Raw genomic sequence first — 779 nt, forward strand, 5'->3', positions numbered from 1 at the left:
ACTGTACACTGGTGTACTACAGAGTCAGTCTGGTCTGTGTGAATGAAGAACCTACATGGCAAACATGTTGAGGGGCTTGGACCCCCGCCCGAGCAGATTGCACCAGGCAACACTGTTAACATTAGAAGGATGTCGGAGACTCTGGAGGCAGCGCCAGCCAGAGGCCGGGTCCTGACACGCCCAGAGCTTCACCGTCTCCTCTTTGGCACAGGTGAGCAGGATCTGACCGGTGGGACTCCACTTCATACAGCTGATGGACTCCTGGTGGAAGAAGAGTCACGTGTTCACCATGACAGCAGGTCTGTCTGTGAGAGGAAGGTTTCAGAAACGAGCTCCAAGTCGTCCTTTACCTTATGAGCGTCGATGACAACAACGGCGTCCTTTTCTAAGGGTTCCTTGGAGCCCATCAGCAGCTTCCCATCGGCGTAGCCCACAGCAAACGGCTTGTCCTCGCTGTACCAGGCCACGTGCATCACTGCCACTGAGAGGGGAGAGCAGCAGGGAGTCACCAACAGCCTCAAAGAAACCAGCCGTCCAGTCGGAGTGTCAAACTTACCGTCCTTCCTGTAGCAGTGCTCCAGCTCCGTGCGATGCATGGTGGCTGAGTCCAGCACCTCGATCAGGCCCAAAGATCCGTCCATCCGTCCCACCAGCAGCATGTCCTTGGGCTCCCCACACCACAGAGACTCCGCCTCCTCTCTGGGCCACGCAAGAGCAGACACCCAGTGGGGCTGCACATCCAGGAGACCTTTACCACCTGAGGAGGAGCAGAGGAGCAG

The 779-nt window shown here is 57.4% G+C and overlaps 1 protein-coding gene across 1 annotated transcript; it reads right to left on the reverse strand.

The window, feature by feature from the left end:
• Positions 1–17: 17 nt before the first annotated feature.
• On the reverse strand, positions 18–764 carry LOC103399405 (probable E3 ubiquitin-protein ligase HERC1). The gene is made up of 3 exons (XM_008338097.3): positions 557–764; positions 351–481; positions 18–261 (listed from the first exon to the last, which is right to left on the reverse strand). The coding sequence occupies exons 1-3, from the start codon at positions 657–659 to the stop codon at positions 52–54; spliced, it is 444 nt and encodes a 147-aa protein (XP_008336319.2). The 5' UTR covers positions 660–764; the 3' UTR covers positions 18–51.
• Positions 765–779: the final 15 nt, after the last annotated feature.

This window comes from Cynoglossus semilaevis, unplaced genomic scaffold (assembly GCF_000523025.1).
Source record: "Cynoglossus semilaevis isolate Cse_v1.0 unplaced genomic scaffold, Cse_v1.0 C19029850, whole genome shotgun sequence".
Lineage (NCBI taxonomy): Eukaryota > Metazoa > Chordata > Actinopteri > Pleuronectiformes > Cynoglossidae > Cynoglossus > Cynoglossus semilaevis.